Genomic DNA, 14561 nt, shown 5'->3' with positions numbered 1-14561 from the left:
TTCAGTTCCCCTTCAGGCCTGTGAACGGCATGGGGTACCCCTAACGCCCATGCAACCCCTCTCACGGCAGCAGTGATGTATATCTTCTGAGTACAGAAAGGAATCCCTTTGTTCCTGGATCCATATTAGATGATAATTAAAGGCCTCACTTGGCAAATTTGATACCCAAGACCAAGACCAAGACTGCCACAAGGAAAAATAACAGGAAGGATAACGGGACAAATAAGACACAAGAGGATTTCCTGATTTTCAATAAATGTATTTTATTGGTGATCACCAGGCTGTTTCCCTTTTACAATAAATTTGCAGTTCTACTTTTTTTTATTTTAGATTTAAAGAGAGAGATACAGAATATTGCACACAAAATAACTGCTGAACTAAGATTAATACAGCGCAAAAATAATAACTATCACGAGGCCTTCTTTACGACACCCCACGGCGAGAAGAGAAGCGAGGCCAGTAGCATGTGCCATTTCAGTACCATTAAGACAGTTTGCTTTTTTAAAATATTTTTTTAAATAGTATTTTGATTATTTTTTATTTTTAAACTATTACATACAGGAGTATAACTTATAAGATCACATGCAGAAACAAGCAGGGCTCATTTGAATGATCCATATGCTTAGATGATTGGATCATTTCAAAGGTAAGCTTGTGGAGAATGCAACAGTACACCAGTGTTGCTGTTTTTTCACATTTTATATTTTCTTGAAAAATGAATCGCACAGGCGATTAAAAAAACCTGCAAAGAACAAAACGTCTCACTAGAATGATCAGATCACAAAATCTGGCAGTCAGGTTTGTTTTGAATATGCATATTCATAGTTTCATGTATATGAATACATCAGTCTGAAGTCAGTTTGCATTTGAATTCAAAGATGTTTTTAGTACATACAACCTCTCAGCCCTGGTTAAACCAGCACATTTGCATGGCAACAGATAAAGACTGCCATTTTCAAATGAGCGGTGTTTTTTTCCCCTTAAGTACTATAAATGAAACCACAGCATCAGTATAAATAGCATTAGCACACAAATAGTGAGATATTTAATTATTATTCAGATTTTTCACCTTCAGATTCAAGCCTTTTAGACAGTGCAGTTTGGTCAGGGAAAATTCGTTCAGTGGTACCTTTCCTTTTTCGTTTAATCATTTCATCTATTTCAGAATGTGTGTTTAACATTTGTCTCACAAGTTCTTCGGGTCTTAATGAACTACTCTGCATTGAAAATGGTTATTTTGTGTTAGCACATCTGCCTCAGAGCTCACACTACATGTTTTTGTATGTTTTATATATTTTTGTAGAAAAACTACTTGTCAGTTTTTTTTCCTGTTGGGCACCAACTTCTCACTATTGAGTACCCATTACTAAAGGCAGGTTTTTGGGATCAAGCCATCTGGCTCCATCACAATAGAACTGACAGTAGAAGACATGAGACAAAAGAAAAATGTCAATACCCAAAACAAAGACATATAAAGATACCAGGTCGTTTCAGTCATACTAGAGTACAGGAAATTGGACTATGGTAAGGCTCTGCCTATTGTACACTGCTCTCTATTGTACAATGCATGCAAAGACAAGAAGGAAACCTAAACAAAGAATTAAACCTAATGACAAAATTGACCCCTGGCGATAGCTGATTCCACCATACGCTTATTATACCCCAAGGGGAAACTGGGTGGCAGCTCATTTCATTGATTTCTCAAAGTATTCCAAATGGCACGGTTTAATGTAAGATGGTTGGTAATGCAAAGTCTCTGTAGTGGAGCCACCATGATGACAGCAATGACACCATGATGATGTTTAGATGATGTGGATATGCCTGACATGCAAGATGGTGCATGGCTCTGTCGACCAGTTGTGTAAAGACTCCCTGCATACCCTGTCCTGTCATGTCCCTTAGTGATGTATTGCTGGAACCAGGCTAGTACAAGCTGCAGCCACAGCTGGCTGACTCAGCACAGTATGACTGCAATACACAGGGCCGCAGATAGGGGGAGACAACTAGGACACTTTGTCCTGGGCCCAAGGGGGGCCCTGGATACATACTTTTAATTTGTTACTATTATTAAAATAATAATGGGGGGTGGAGTTTGGGGCTCCCTATATATTTTGTCCCGGGCCTGAGAATTCATAGCTGCAACCCTGGCAATACGTACAACCAGTCACTCCAAATGCTCTCCACTGATCATGACAACTGCTCAGGCATTCTCTGCAGTAAGGCAATTTGACAAATGTTTTCCCCACAATAAAACGGCCCCAAATTATTATTTTTATTTTGGTACTCTAGCACAGTGAAATACCACATGGAACCTAACACAGGTCAGAAAGCCTGATTTCAGCTGTACAGTAGAAATGGGTTATAAGCAGCCTCTTTCCTCAATGGTCCCACCCCTCAGATTATTTTATCTATATTTTTTTAGGTTATGCAGTACAAGAAAAACCATACCTTCTGTTGAACAATCATTCGATAGATACCTAAACGACTGCACTCTCAAAAGGAAGTTATGATTTGTCAATCAGTGTCTCAAAAATGTCACATAATATAAAGAAAAGAGAAAATACAAACAAGAAGCCACCTATGGTTAGTGAGGCCAAGTAACATTTCAAAACAAAATCAATAAAAAGGGTAATACTGTCATGGATAAGCATTTTTACAATACTAAAATATTTCTTAAACGCTTGCACAGCAAATAATACTTTAAATATAAATAACATTTATATCTATTAGCATTAGTTTGTGGTATTTGCAGAAAAAACAAGCCTTTTGCCACTGGTTGCAACTCTGTTTGTTACTCCAAAATACAGTGCTCCCACATATTATATTCAACAGTTCAGCCAAAGTAATGAAAACCTACCATGAAAACCAACTTAAAATTGCAATGTATCTTCAAAATATTGGCAAAAACACATTAATCGGGGCTTAAGTCTGATAAGGACCACTTTAGGACTGCAATTTATAAATGCTATGTTATATATTATCAGATTGTTTATGTTTTTCACCATGGGGATATGGAACACTAGCAGTTTGTGAAAAATGGTGTACTACTATTGTTCTACAGTAAATCACTAAAAGCTTCCAATTTAGGGCATCACAAAATAATGGAAAAGTGGAGCATTGCTTGCTATTTAAGCTACATCTAGCAAATACTCCATTCTATTTTTATTACTCCAGTGCAACCTTTAATCCTTAGATGTGACTCCTAGCTCTGTCTCCCCTCAATACTATGATTAAGAAAAACGTGAGAACCCCCCAAATGTCAACACAACTCATCCACAATTCAGCAGGCTAAAGCCCCAAGGCACATGGGTGACAGTCACACCTCAGTGGCCTATTAAAATGCACCCACTATGTTCCTGCATCTAACCTCAGATAAATGATTCAACAAGGCCCTCACTCATCATTGACCCAAATACACAAGCTACCACAGTAAAACAGTACAATCTGGACAATGGCAAGCAATTCCTATTGCTACATTTTCAACATGTGCAAGTATATTGCCCTTTGCTTTTGCACATTCATGCCTTCTGAGAGGGAGAGGGGTTGGAAAAATACACAGCAAATATATCAAAGTACGTATACAGAAGCAAATAAATCCAGGACTTACAGGTTCAATTAAAATTTTAACTACAAAAAGGGAGCTTGTTCATTGTAACACAACCTGACCATCTTCAAAAATATACTAAAATAAATCAGAATCAGAAATCATTATTTTACTAGAAAGTATGAATAATGTAATCATGGGAATAAGATAGTGGTTTCAGCCCTGACCCTGTGAATAAACTAAGCTGGTTCCTAACAAATCTCTTTGAGGTTCTGTCCTGAAGTAATTCTTTTATTATTATTTGACAACAGTAATTATTTTACTTCAGGTGTGTGCTGTATTTATAAAATATGCATTTATCTCTTTGCCAATTCACTACAATCAATAAAGACCAATTCAATAGCTTTATAGGCTGAAAAAACCCACTTTGTTGCAATCATCAGAAATAATGTGAGGGTAGCAAAAATAATTACTACACACCAGGATATTTGTACATGTTTTCACACACTCCTTGGGAGTACACATCTCAAACAAAGCAGTGTATTCAACCTAAAGAAATCAACTTGGCTGAAGAACAAAGGTTTCATTCAGCTGAGCTGTGTGCAGTAGCAGAGACATACAGCCCGTCCACTCCAACTAGCCTGATCACAGCCTGAGACTGCCAGCCAAAATGAATGCACACTTTCATACAAAGACACAATGTTCATGTAAGATTTCCAATAAAAAAACTAAAGATTCTCAACTCAAACTAGCTGCCTAAAAATAGATAACCACATAGCGAAGCAGAAGACAAAATGATCATTCAGTTTAGGTTGCATTACATCACCCTTTGCCACATGAAAATGAAGTGTCCTCCAACTACATTACATTTTAATATAATCAAATAGCAAGAGCACCACCACAACAACTACATCCTTATTGTTTTACATGTTTTTCTCTGCCAGAGACAGAAATGTATGTTAAGGTCCCAAACTTGAGTAAGAAAATCCATTTCAGATTAGACCATATTAACTGTTGTAACACCTTCAGGATTTTTAAATTCCAATCTCTGATATAGCAGACTAATAATCAATTTTCTTAACTAACATTAAATTTTATGTTGTACATTCAATGTTTTTTTTATTTTTATTGGGTTGAGTAAAATTCTAAAACAAAACTTTAAAGGGTCCACTGATCTGTGTTTATAATTTTATAAACACTGTGCCAACACCAAGAGGCACAGCAGTGGTTTGCCACCAAAGCTGGTGTTAGTAGGACAGGTGGCAGTCAGAGGTTTGGATTAATATCCAATGTGGACATGACTTAAAACTCAGTTGCACTGCCTTTTATGAACGTAAAGGCTTTAGATTTGGCCATCGACTTTATCTGTAAAGGCTAGGTGAGTGGTATGAATAATAGGTACAATACAAAAATGAAAATGTATATTAAATATTGCTATGATAGTCCAGTAAAACACTCTGGGCAGGACTGTCTGCCAAATAAATACAAAAAATAAATATTTAAAAATGAAGAGCAACAGTTTTATCTTCAAATTCAACCAATTCAAGAAAATTAAGGTTTTCCGAACTTGTGTGGTTACATCCTTAAATATTAGATTACTTGTGCTTTGATGTGCTTTGATCAAGCCCAAAGTTGAATTGAAAGAAAATAAATTATAATGTTTATCATTTATTTAATATATGTTTTCCCTTTCAGGGCCCTATACACAACTTGTATTTAGGGATAACAAGAGTGAAATACTATGGATTGCTTACATTTCATTGCTGCATTTTATGAAGCACTAGTGTATTTATACAGGTATCATTTTGGTTTAAAGATCTTGTTTACCTTTAGCCAAAGTAACCCAGAGAAAGATATGCTTCTCCATTTGTGGCACACTTTCATAGAAGTTATGTTACAGCGTTGTTTATACATATCTGTTTTGTAATGACTGGGATCAGTGATCATTCAGTGACAATGCAGAAAAGAAACATCAAGGACTCCAGTAACATGTGATAGCAATGGCAATAAATTAAGCGGTGTGGGGTTTAAAACAGGGAATGTATTTATAAGGCTGAAACTAAGACCACTCCATAGTCTTAGAGACAGATAGGGGGACATGGGTTGAGACACTAAAACTGAATCAGGGGCCTGAACCTGTGGGATCAGAACTCGATCTTGCAGGCAGGGAAAGACTCATCCTGCATGACGACTGTACTGCTGCTGGCCAGCACCATGATGTTTAGCTCCTGCTGCTTCTCGTGGGTCTGCTGGTACCACTCGCGGGTCACTTCGGTGTCATGGGTAGGTATTAAGGTCACCTTTGAGTGGACAGAAAGGGGAGAAAATGCCTTTTGTTACAAATATCCCAATGTAATGAATGTTGATAAACAACGAGTTGATGATATTTAAGGGAAAGAAGAGAGTAAGCCACACATAGAGAGGAAAGTTGTAATAACTGTCCCATTACCTGGAGATTGGAACCCCACTGAGACTTTCCGTCAAGAAGTGCATCCAGAACTCCACGGCTTGGCTCCCCACTGCCTGGGTCATTTCCGCTCACCACATAGTACGCAGCACGCACGCGTTTGAAAAATTCCTGGTCCACATTCTTAGCGCTGCAGTGATTTGGGATGTAGGCTAGGTCTACGTAGATAGGCGGTCCAGAGGGAACAACAGAACTGGGTTTTTGCGAGTTGGAACCTAAGTATGAGGGAATAGAATGTTTTTTTTAATACAGACATTTATCATTAGACAGGCTCTTGCAGTTCTATTTTTCATTACTGTGCAAAAAATATAAATAAATAAGTAAATAAATAAGTACAGAATCAATCCCACATACCAGAGTTGCTCTTAACACCATTGACTCTTCCTGGGTTTTGGCTTGACCTGGACAGCTCATCCCTGTCCCCATCTGACATCCTCGATGCCTTCTCTCCCTCCTTCTTTTTTAAAGATAATCTCCTTGGTGAAGAGTCCTTGGATGTCTGTTTAACAGGGGTAGTTCTCTTACCCCGGCCTTCCGCTTTACGAGCTGGAGAGGCTGACTTTGGCTTTCCAAGGGACTTTCGCAAGCCTTTGTTAGCCTTCGTGTCCTTCTTGAGCAGTTTATCTGCATGGTTCTGGTCATTGGAAAGAACATCTGGGTCAACCATGCACACATCAGGGTGTGGAGGACGAGGGGAAGGGTCCATCATCGGTGTAGGCGGGGGGTCGTGACTCTTTTCCGATGATCTAGAGGATGAGTGGTGGTTGCCTCCTCCACCAGCTGCTACCGATTTATCCACTGGCAAATAATCTGCATCCTCATCCGAATCCAGGTTACCCTCTGCTGTGATTGATGGGCACTCCTCTGTTTCAGGCGGGACATCAGAGTCTGACTGCGAGGGCAGTGACTCACTCACAGAAGTTGGAGGCGTTTCTTCTCCAGCGAGCCCCAGCCCAATAGCCATAGCACCAGGGAAGTGCTGGGAACTACTGTCCTCTCCATGCTGACTGTGAGTGTGGTGGCGTTGATGTTTATGTGATCTCTGCTTGACAGAAGGCTGTTGGTTGTCATCTCCTTCCTGTGACTGGCCACTCCTTTCATCTTCATCACTGGAAAGGTGGTGTGGGCTTGGGTTGATGAATGATGGAGAAATTTCTCCCTTACGATGCTTGTACTCACAAGAGGAATAACCAGCAGACCCTGAGGAGGTGTATGAAGAAGTAGCCCCCATGCAGACATCAGGAGGGAAGTCAGAATCATCTCCTGATTTACTTGATGACTCTGGGTAGAATGACAAGTGAAAGGTCTGGTCAGCTGAAGCTAGGGAGAGAGGACGAGCTGGACGCTCTGGTTCCCTCTCCTCTTCCTCATCATAATCATCTTCTTCTCGATAATGAGGAGGGGAAGCCCCTGGACACATACCTCTTTGCTGCTGCATTCCCCATTCATATGTGCTACTGCTCAGTTTCTTCTCTTCGTCCCTTTCTTTCTTCTCACTTATAGTCTTTTCTACATCCTTCTGCTCAGTTTTTTGTAAAAATGATGTTCCAGTGTGGGGTTTTTCAGTAAACCCACATGAAGGCTGTGGCTGGATTGTGCTGACCTCTGTTGGCCCGTTGGCAGTTGCTCCTTGTTCAGCCTGTTGAGATTGGGAGGGGTAAGAGGATAGGACATCTGGGAGAGAACTAATTGTGTTTGAGGTGCTAACTGCCTGTTGCCCAGAGATGAACAGTGTTGCTCCCTTTTGCTCTGTTTTGTCAAGAGTTGGAAATCTTTGGCAATCAATTCTAGAGGGTAAGGTGCTTTGTTCCTCTTCCTCACTGCCCTCTGTCTCTTTCAATAAATGTTTTTCTTTCAAGTCTGCTTGCTGCAGTGAAGAGGTCTCAAACATACCCTGTGCTGCAGACCCCAACTCAGCAGACTGAGACAGCTGAGAATAAGGTGCAGATACTTCTGGACCTGTGGGCAGTCTGGAGTCATCAGCCCATTCCGGCTTATAAAAGGGTTCAGAAAGCTGCCCCCCCTTTTCTGTTAGAGTGGCTGAAAATGGAGGGAAGGGTTTGATCTCCTCAAAAGGACTGAGAGGAGAAAATCTTGTTAGGCTGGAGGTTGATTCAGCAGTTGTCGTGGCAGTGGTCAGCTTTTCTGAGACCTCAAGATACTCATCCTTTACTAACCCCCCAGAGCTGGAAAAAGGTGAGTCCATCACAAGGGAGTGTTCATCTTTGAAAGATGAATATTCAAAGCCAGCACTATCAGGATCAGGTTTAAAGAGTGTGTCTGAGGTGGTGGCGGGTGTCTCCAAGTCTTCTCCAAATTGACGGCTGGTTGAGAGCGAAGCAGACGCGGAGGAGGAATAACTGTAAGATGAGGAAGATGAATATGCAGTGGCAGATGTGGTGGTGTAGCTAAAACCTGAGGAAAAGGCATCCCCTGCTTTTTTACTTAAAATGTCGGGGGTCTTCTGTTTATCAAACTCAAGATCTTTTTCGCTGTGGTAGTATTTCTCTTCACCTGACTTAGTTAGCATGGGGAAGTCAGGATCATCAGGACTCTCATCTTCTTGTGCCCTCTCCCTTACTTGGCTATCAAGGAAAGAGTCTTTGCTATCCTCACCATAGGAATACTCAAATCCGGAAGTATATCCTTTAGATCCAGTTAGTCCCATATCCGTGTAGCTTCCAGTGATGGGGGAGGCAGCACCAAACATGCTTTTTTTAAGAAAATCATCTGTATGCTGGCTACTGCTACTACCAGTCAGCTCAAAAGGTGCTGATGTAGAAGGCTTTCCCTTGACATCAAAGCGGTATTCATGTTCACATGAGTAGCTTTCCTTCTGTTCTTCTTTCTGCTTAATATCTGGGAGCTTAGAACTGATCACATCACCAAATGGACTTTTAGACTCTTTTTCAGATTTCTCCTTTGCTCCTTTTTCCAAATCTGAGTCACTCACCCCTTCCTCGTCTTCTGTACCCTCCTCATCATCCTCATCATCATCTTCTTCTTCCATTACTAACCTTGTAGCTCCAATTTCCAGAGTTGCTTCTTTCTCAAAGGGGTTTGTCATAGTTTTGCTGGCAACAGAAGTCCTTTTGTAAGAATGCTCAGATGAAAGGATGTTGTCATCCAAGTGTTGACCTGAAGGTTCAGTGTAGGAGGCTATAGTCTCCTGACTATCCTTATCAGGCTGATTTCGAGAAGAGAAAAAATCACTCCCTTCTAGTGAAAAGTGACCAGAAGCCTTTGGCTTCTCAGACTCTGATATGCTTTTTTTCCCTTTAGTTAGTTCAGTCGATTCTTTTTCTGTCTCCATAGACTGCTTCTCACAAACACCACTCAAGCATGAGGCTGTGGCAGTTTGAACCTCCAGATTAGACTGTCCCCACGATGCAAAGGAAGATTCATTTTCAGCTGACACACCTTTTTCAGCATCCTTTTTTATTGAATCTTTATCTCTTGTCATCTCTTTTGAAAAATTAAAAGGGTAGTCCTGCTTAAGACCAGAAGCAAATGAATATGAGTCCATTGCAGGAGGTGATTTAGTGTCATAAATCTCTGTGTATGTAAAACTCTTACTATCCACATAAGGAGTATCTTGTCTCCTTGTCACCTCCCTCTCATGTTCTTCTGTTTGACCTTTCTCATCATTTTCTCTCTCAGGGAAGGAATAAAGATTGAAATGGACACTTCTTTCAGGTTCAGAAAAAGTGACTGTGTGGTGATCCATTCTATTAAATGGAACATCTTTTCTATCTTCCCCTGTCTTCTTTTCACCAACTGCTGACGGGACAACTGTCATTTTGGCGGTAGGATCGACTCCTGTTGATTCATCATATCCTGCAGTGAATTGGACTCTCTTCTTTGAATCCCATTCAAAATCCTTTGTGATTGTTTTTTCATCTGGATGATACTTATCTGCCCCTTTAACTTTGTTCATAAAATCACTGTCTTCCTGATCTACAGAGGACTTACATGTCACATCTTTTTCCAAGTGGAAATATGAAGAAGATATCTCCTTTCCTGGTTTCTCATCAACCTTTGTTACCAGATCTGATGTCTCCTTTGAGTAATAATCGCCATATTTGCTCTGGCCTTCAGTGCTTGATGCAGTCCCAGTGCTAGTGGAATAAGAAAAGGGTTCAGTTTTCATATCAGATTTGCAAGTGGCTGTCTCTGCAAAAGTGACTGATGATGATGAAGTATCAGTTTTCTTGGACAATGTGCTTTGGTAAGGTGAAGTTTGCAATTCATCTGTTGATAATTTAGTCATGTGCATTGTGGATGCATATTCATCACTTGTCTCTTTTGTTTGATCAGTGGGTCCACTTTGGGATGAGTATGCAGAGGTCAAACCTTGAGACATGTAATCTAATTGGCTAGGCTCTAATGACAAAGGCCTGGACCCTGCACCACCCATACAAATTGCATCATCTTCCTCATCTTCCTCATCCTCTTCTTCATCTGAGTACAGGCCTCGGGTTTTGGGTCCTTGACCTAAGTATGAAGTTGCCAGTTTGTTATCTGATACAGCCTGTGTTGTTTGCAAGTAGTCATATCCAAAACCTTTCTCTTGCTCTTTTTTTTCCTCCATCTTCTCATCTTTGGAGGATTTAACCTCACATGTGTACTCCTCATCTAGGAAACGGCTCTCCTTCTCCTCAATATATTTTGTTTTAGTGTGTGTTTTGAAATCCCTCCTCTCATCGTAATCTTCATCTTCTTCATCAGTTTCTGCAAATATTATTCTTTCTCTGGAAATGTTTGTCTTACAATCTTTTTCCTCTTCTTTTCCTGTGAATGACTTCTCCTCAAAAGAAACAGGCTTTTTCTCCTCTTTCTGTTGTGTTTGTGCAAAGTCTTTCTTGTCTTCTCTGCCATCTACTTTGACAGCCAGTTGTTGGGTTTCCTTTTCATCTTTTATATGCTGTTGGCTTTGGGACTTCTCAGTCTTTTCCTCCACTGGAGACTGATGGAAAGGTGTATGGCCAGCACTGGTAGGTCCAGACTGTGTTGGTGAAGCTAACTTCATAGTACTTTCATCAGGACTGAGACACCTTTCCTCTGTCTCTTGAAAAGAACTGGTGAAAGAGGGTGGCGGAGATATTGGTTTTCCAGCAGTTCCAAACATGGTGTTGTCTTTGGAGATTGAAGCCTGCATTCCATACATGACTGGTGGATGTTCAGTCTTATCCACCACAGATGCTGAAATAGGAGACGTCACAGATGAAGGGGGCTTTCCAAAATCTTTTTCCCTGTCCTGGAACAAAGAAGGAGATGCATAACCTTCCTGGAGTTTACTAAGTGGAATGTCAACATTGGGAGTCTGGTCTTCATCTTCTTCTTCCTCTTCATCTTCTTCCTCATGGACTCGTGTGATCTTACCTCCAGCCTCCGCCTCTGCTGCAACGGGTTGGTACTCCTCTGAAGGAGGGGATTTGAAGCACTTATCCTCCTCTAAGGAGGAAGTTGGTGAGATAGTCCCAGCAGAATGTAAGTACTCCTTTCCCAGAGTAGCCTCAGTACGGATTGAGGAAGGTATGCTATTGATAGTGTCAAGAAGCAAAGAGCTTCTTCCAGTTTCTTCAGTTTGAGGTGCTGTCACAGATGCTATTGACTGGTCTTCAGCGACAGAGGTGGCAAAAGATGATAGTTTATCACATTCAGTAATGGATGTGGCGGAAGAAATATGTTCTTCTTCTGCCAAAGGTGCAGTAATAATATTGGTGGAGTAGACAGCCAATGCAGGATCCTGCCCAGCTACAAATCCCTTTGCTGTTAAATCTGACACATCATGCATAGCTGCTGCTTTCATCTCTCGCATGCCATGGATGGCATCAAACGATCCAGTATGATCTGGAACAGAAATATCATAGGTGCCAACTTCATATCGAAGATGTGGAATCCTGTCTTCAGTTTCCTCATGTATTTCTTCATCAGAAATAGTCTGTTCAGTTTCAGAGTAACCAGGAATGGTCTCATCCTGAATATATGAGATTGGCTCTGCTGCAGTGGCACCTTGTGTGGTTGATGTAAAATTAACTGTGGCAGCTCCCATGTTTGAGATATATGTATCTCCCTCCCCTTTACCAGCCATTTTCCTTTCTGTTTGTTTAGCATTCCATTCCCTGTCACGTTTTGCTTTGTTGCCGTCTTCTGTTTTAATTTTCAGCTCATCAGCAATTGTATTTAAATCCTCAGATTCCTCCAGTTCTGCCTTTTCAATGACGTAACCATCTTCCTCCTCCTCTTCCTCAGATGCAGTCTTTTTGAACCCCTTTTTCATTTCATCTTTTGCTGTATATTTCTCACATTTCTCCATTTTCTCCTCCTCATGTTTTCTGTCCAGCCTTCCATTGTTTTTCCTGTCCTTCCATTTTTCTTCATCTTCCTCTTCCCCCATACCCATATCCTCTTCTTCATCCAATGTCTTCTTCTTGAGAGTTCCTATCCTCTCTTCTTCAGCTTCCTCATCATCATCCTCCATGTCTGCTCCTTCATCTTCAAATTTATCTCTAGATTTAGCGGGTGATTCAGTCTTCTTTTTTAAAAGTTGTTTTTCATCATGTGGGGAATCAGTCTCCACATCTGTTGTTGTTATACCCTCATCTGGAGAATCCATGGGTGGAAATGTTGTTTCTGTCTTGGAAACAATCCTTTGTTCTGCCTGTTCTTTCTGATAAGGACTTTGTATGACAGTGTTATCTGCAGTATGCACCAGTTTTGCTTGCTGCTTGGAAATTTCATCCCTTCTCAGTTCCTCAAAATCCTTAGTGAGATCTTCAGGGGAAGACACTATGGACCTGTCTTCTAAGACTACCTTTTTCTCTGGTTGAGTCTTTTCAGCAGCTGTTCCCGCTGTACGCTTCTGTTCAGCTGATTGTTCCTTGGCAGATTTAGCTTTGTTTTTGTCTGTTTTAGGCTTCCCATAAACTTTTGCCTTGTTCAAGGTCTTCCTGACCTCTGGCGTGAAGGGTTTCAGGTCAGGTTGAGTGATCTTTCTCAGCTCCGGTTTGGCAGTGTCCTTCTTTTTGTCTTCTTTCACCTTGGTTTCTTTCTTCTCTTCCTTTTTAGCCAAATCATCTTTCTTCACTTCAAGCCTTTCCTTTTTGATTTCCTTCTTTTCTTTGTCTTTCTTCTCATCCATCTTGGAGGCTCTTTCCTTGGTGTGTTTTTTCAGGGTCTTCTCCTTTGACAACTTCTTCTTTTCTTGTTTTGCTGTCTCAGACACATCTGTTTTCATTTTCAGAGATTTGTTGGCTTTATCACTCTCTTTCAGTTTCTTTTCTTTCTTTTCAACCTTGTTCTCTTTTGCAGAATCACTCTTTGTTTCAAGAGCTGATGTGTCATCATGCCCATTTGCCTCCTTTTTAGCAACTTTAGATGCTAAATGTGTCTTGGGAGAAGATTTAAGACTTTCTTTGCTGTCCGTTCTTTGCTTAATTTTTGTCTGTTTTATCACTGGAGGGGGAGTACCAGAAGATATATCCTTCTGAGTGGCCACAGGGTAGCGTAAAAAGTCAAGGTGTTTTAACTTCTCAAGTCCCTCCAAGATTTTGTTCTGGGGTGCATTTCCCGGAAACAGTACTCGAACAATCTTTTCAGTAGGGCTAGCAGGGAGCCACACCACTAGAGCTGTAACCGATGTCAGGTAAGGAACAGATATTTCCCCTTCTTTTCCATTAGACTGCATAATTCCAGTCTTAGCCTTACTGTTGCCTGCCCACTTCTGCATGAGGAACTGCATTTCTTTGCTTTCCTTTAACGGGTTCAGAACATACATGTCTAACCTGCCCACACCCATCTTGTGGAAAAGTGTGATGGGCTCAATTGCGTTGCTGACCACCCTGAAGAGTGGCTCCGGCTTGATCCCCAGCTTGCTGAGGTACTGCAGTGTGAGAGAAGCCTCTTCAATGCTCCGCTTGACTTTTAAGGTGGATTCAGGCATCCGCAGCTTTTCAGGAACATTAAAAAACACAACACCAAGCTCTGGAGATATCAAATTCTTCATCCAGTCACTGTAGGTGGTGGAGCCTTGCGACTGCTCCTCATCTTGTTCAGCTATCTTCCTTTGCAGGAGTCCATTAATGCCAGGGAGATTATCTGCTCCAATGTGAGTGAGTAGAATGGAGTCGATCCGATCCAGATGCCTGACAAGCTTCCAGAAACACGATCTACGGTCAGAGCCTCCATCTACAAGGATGTTGAAACCATTGACTGCAAACAGTGCAGAATCCCCTCTACCCCCAGGGAAAATGTAACAGCAAGGCTTGGACAGCTTGAGAAAACCTCCAGAGGTTGGTGGCTCCAAGAGATCGAAAGGAGATGGGACATCCACTGTCTCTGAGATGTACTCTGTGAATTCTGTGACTCCCTCCATTTCAGGCAGCACAGGTTCGGAGTTCAGTCTGTAATCCAGGAACTCCCGAAAGTGTGGCTGCTGCTGCCCCAGGGAGCTCCAACCCCCCTCTCCTCGGCAGGATACTGTGAGTGTGGCCCGGTGGCCTGGGGTTGCTTTGCTCAGCAGATCACTAACCTAAAGTGGGAAAGAAG

The 14561-nt window shown here is 41.3% G+C and overlaps 1 protein-coding gene across 2 annotated transcripts in view; it reads right to left on the bottom strand.

Annotated features, from left to right (window-relative positions):
- Positions 1 to 238: 238 nt before the first annotated feature.
- map1aa (microtubule-associated protein 1Aa) overlaps positions 239 to 14561 on the bottom strand; it is a 50183-nt gene continuing 35860 nt past the window's right edge. For both annotated transcript variants that reach the window (XM_064336689.1, XM_064336690.1), the window contains 3 exons: positions 6366 to 14544; positions 5994 to 6226; positions 239 to 5844 (listed from right to left, as the gene is read on the bottom strand). In XM_064336689.1, coding sequence (XP_064192759.1) covers positions 5689 to 5844; positions 5994 to 6226; positions 6366 to 14544 — 8568 coding nt within the window. In that variant the 3' untranslated portion in view covers positions 239 to 5688. The remainder of the gene's footprint in view (positions 5845 to 5993; positions 6227 to 6365; positions 14545 to 14561) is intronic.

This window comes from Anguilla rostrata, chromosome 5 (genome assembly GCF_018555375.3).
Source record: "Anguilla rostrata isolate EN2019 chromosome 5, ASM1855537v3, whole genome shotgun sequence".
Taxonomy (NCBI): Eukaryota; Metazoa; Chordata; class Actinopteri; order Anguilliformes; family Anguillidae; genus Anguilla; species Anguilla rostrata.
Note: the sequence above shows the minus strand (reverse complement) of the source record. Positions and strands in the feature narration are given on the sequence as shown.